This window comes from Cryptomeria japonica, chromosome 11 (genome assembly GCF_030272615.1).
Source record: "Cryptomeria japonica chromosome 11, Sugi_1.0, whole genome shotgun sequence".
NCBI lineage: Eukaryota > Viridiplantae > Streptophyta > Pinopsida > Cupressales > Cupressaceae > Cryptomeria > Cryptomeria japonica.
The window spans coordinates 253,694,247-253,698,018 of NC_081415.1; the positions used below are offsets into that span (position 1 = coordinate 253,694,247).

The following is a 3,772-nucleotide window of genomic DNA, read 5'->3' on the forward strand; positions in this document are numbered from 1 at the left end:
AGGCCCTTTGCTATCTCTTGTAGGTCGGGTCCCACCATGATTGATGGCGTGGCTATGACATGTTGTTGGGTCCCGCCATGGACTTCAACCTTTTTGCCAAGACCAAGCCCATCGACAAGACACTTTTTGCCTCTGTCGCTCATAAAAAGTTATACCGAAAATCCTTGGAGTTCGCCAAGAGGAGGTCATCGTCCTGTCGAAAAGACCTAGAGTTCACCAAGATAAGGCCTATCGGCAAGACCTAAATCTTGCTCTGTCAGCCTTGGAAGCTTTGTCGAAAAGGCCGAGGACCCCGCTAGCCGGTAGGAGGAAAATAAGAAATTGGCCCCTCCATGGACTTAAACCCTCCAGCCGGTAAACCCTTAGTGATTCAACCTCCTGAGCCGGTCAACGCTTGATTAGAGTAGAGCCCAAAAAAGAATTAAAAGCCTTAACATTTAGGGTTTAGGGTTTTAGGGCTCAAAAAGAGGTTTTCCCTTAGGGTTTTAGCTAGTCTGAAATGTCTCAGATTGATAATCTTTAGGGCTAAGGTTGACATGAAAATAGTCAACACTTATCCCAACTATTAGGAGTCTTGCATTTCCTTTCATATAGCACTTCAAATGGTGTCATCTTAATGGTTGATTGGTACAAGTTTTTGTAAACAAACTCTACTAGAGGAAGGCATTCTTCCCACTTATTTTTTTGATCAATACAATACATCCTTAAGAGATCTTTGAGCACTTGATCACTCTTTTTGTTTGTGGATGGTAAGTTGAACTAATATTCAATTGTGTTCCCAAGGCTGCAAACAACGTTTGCCAAAATCTAGGTGGCATTGTAGCATCTTTGTCAAAGATTATCTTCTCGGGTATCTCATGCAGTAAAAAAATCTTCTGAACAAATTTATGTACAATTATGTGTGCTCCATTAGTTAGGTTCCTTAGTATGAATTGTGCTACCTTGGTAACCCTATCTACCACCACCAAAATGGCATTATGTCTATTCTTCGACATGGGTAGACCTTGTGCAAAATCCATATTAATGATCTACCACTTCCAATCTAGTATGGTGTGAGGTTGCAGCAATCCTACTTGATGTTGGTGTTCTACTTTCACTCTTTGACATTCAAAACACTTTGCCACGTATCTTGCAACGTCCCTCTCCATTCCTTTCTAAAAGTATAGGGGTTTAACATCTGCTAACATTTTTGTCACATTAGGAAGTCCTGAGTATGGTGCCGAATGTACCTCTTTCCAAACTAGTTTCCTTAATTCAGGGGAGTTCACTATATATATTCTTCCTGGTTACCTCAATAGTCCATCCACCTCAATGTTGAATCCTTCATATCTAGGATCTTAGAGATTGATTTGATTAAAGTCTCTCGTACCCAATTGTAGTTTCATCACCTTCAAAGTTTTGCAATACTCGAGTTCTAATACATGTATTCATGGTTGCTATAGCCAAAAAATATCTTTGATGACTCAATGCAATTGCTGCTCTATTCTTGATGCAGGAGCATCTAGGGTGTAAGAGAAATCTTGCATCACCCAAAAATATTGTTTATTTGTTAATAAGGGTTATTTTTGGTAAGGTTACTATTTTTAGTAACTTGTCAATTTTGCATGAAATCTACAGACCTCCTAGATAGTAAATTGGCACTAATGGTGAAGGAATTGTCCCAATATCTTGTGGCATTTGGGAGTTATTCAATTTTTTTTGGAAAATTTCTCCAATAAAACTTCAAATGCATTTTTGAGGCTCTTAGAAGCCCCAGATTGGGTTGAAAAGTATAGATCTATAGATCTATTAAAGTATGGTGTAGATCTCTTCACAAGATTTTCAACGATGTATGATAATTGAAAATCCAATAATCAGATTAAAATCTATGGCCTCCAGAAGTTGTGCTACTTTAGGAGAAAAATATTTCTCAAAATATTCCAATAAACCATTTTGGGCATATTCTTGGCATATTCCAATATAGGGAAATGGGATACAAAAGCGATCGGCTTCAAAGGGGGAGTTACACTTTCCAAAACATTATAGGTGGTTAAACTTCACAATATAAAGAAGGCAAATGGGGGATTACAGAGGGATGATTCCTGTAGTGCAAATCATGGCTTTGGCTTGTAGATTATTGTAATGAGAATACCCATGTGGCTATCGCATGTTATTTTTCTGAATGTTGTAATTTCATTGCATTGAGATAATAGAAAGCAAGTATTTCTTTCTTGCATTTTATTGTCTATTTTCTTTGTTTTTGTTCTGTGTTTGGGTTTATAAGGGGAGTACCCTTCATCAAGTGGTATTAGAGAAGAAGTTTGTGTGTGTAAACAAATCATCGAATGTGAGGTAGTTTGCATCAACACTATAGTTGTGGGTTTGTGAGGAAAGTGAGAAAATACCTCCATGAAGGAACCGTGGTGGATGAAATGTCAGTGTGACAGAAGAGGGTTTTAGAGCCCTCCAGAGACAAGTTCAAGCATTGCAAGAGGAGTTGCGTAGAGGAGTTGATATTAGGGCAAGAGATGAAAGTGAGGACGAAGAAGAAGAAGAGATCAAAGAAGAACAAGAGGTAGTTAGAGATCCTCATGAGGCTAGGTTTTTTAGGGCCATTTCTAAAATGGAAAAAATGCCAAAGATTTAAGTTTCCACATATTCTAAAAATCTTAATCTAGAATAGTTGATCATTTGGATCAATGATATGGAAGAATATTTTGAATATGAAGAAGTGGGTGATCCTAAAAGGGTCAAATTTGTAAATACCAAACTGAAGGGTCATTTGAGTATTTGGTGGAAAGAAGTTTAGTTAGAGAGAAATAGAAGAGGAAAAGAGAAAATAACAAGATGGGATCAGATGTTGGACAAATTGAAGAGACAATCCATTCCTATTGACTTTTATCTTGATTTGTTGAAAAAGATGCAAGGGTTGAAGCAAGCAGGAAAATCTGTTAAAGAGTATATAGAAGAATTCTATCGAATTCTGATTACAATAGGCCGTTGTAAGGCCAACAAGGAGAAAGTTGTCCATTACATAAATGGGTTGAAGCCGAGTATTCAAGAAGAGTTGAGTTTGGTAAGAATGTCTACCATTGAAGATGCGTATCAATTTTCTTTAAAGGTAGAAGAGAAGGTAAACATGAGATTTGAGAGCAAGAAAAATGGAAAAGGTCGTGGTGGAAAGATTGATGACTCTAATAGCAGTCAAAATCAAAGGGGAAATAATTCCTACCATCCTCGTGATCAAAATAATAGAGATAAAAGAGGAAGAGGACGAGGACCAAGAAGAGGAGGCTTTCGTGGAACATGTTTCCAATGTGGAGAAGGAGGTCATAGAGCCTATGACTGTCCCCAACATCAAAGGAGGAAAAATAGAAGACCTAAGGGTAATGTGCGAGTTACCCATGTAGATGAAGATGCTAAGTCATCACATTCTGAAGATGCAAAGAAAGGATAGGTTATTGTTACTAGAAGAGCCTTGTTGAATGATGAGAAGGAGCTAGCCCAAAGAAATAATTTGTTTCGCACAAGATGTAAGTGTAATGGCAAAATTTGAAATGTCATTATAGATGGTGGTAGTACTCATAACCTTGTTTCTAAGGAAATGACCTTAGTAAATTGAAATTAAAAAGAAGGCATCTGAACCCCTATCAGATTGCTTGGTTGTAGAAGGACCATAAGGCTTTGGTCAATGAACAATGTTTGGTAAAATTGAAAATTGGAAACTATCATTATGAGATATTATGCCTATGGATGTTTGTCATATGTTGTTAGGGAGACCATGACAATTTGA

At 37.6% G+C, this 3,772-nt stretch overlaps 1 protein-coding gene across 1 annotated transcript; it reads left to right on the forward strand.

The window, feature by feature from the left end:
• The first annotated feature begins 2,836 nt into the window (after positions 1-2,836).
• On the forward strand, positions 2,837-3,436 carry LOC131860169 (uncharacterized). The gene has a single exon (XM_059214544.1). The coding sequence runs from the start codon at positions 2,837-2,839 to the stop codon at positions 3,434-3,436; it is 600 nt and encodes a 199-aa protein (XP_059070527.1).
• Positions 3,437-3,772: the final 336 nt, after the last annotated feature.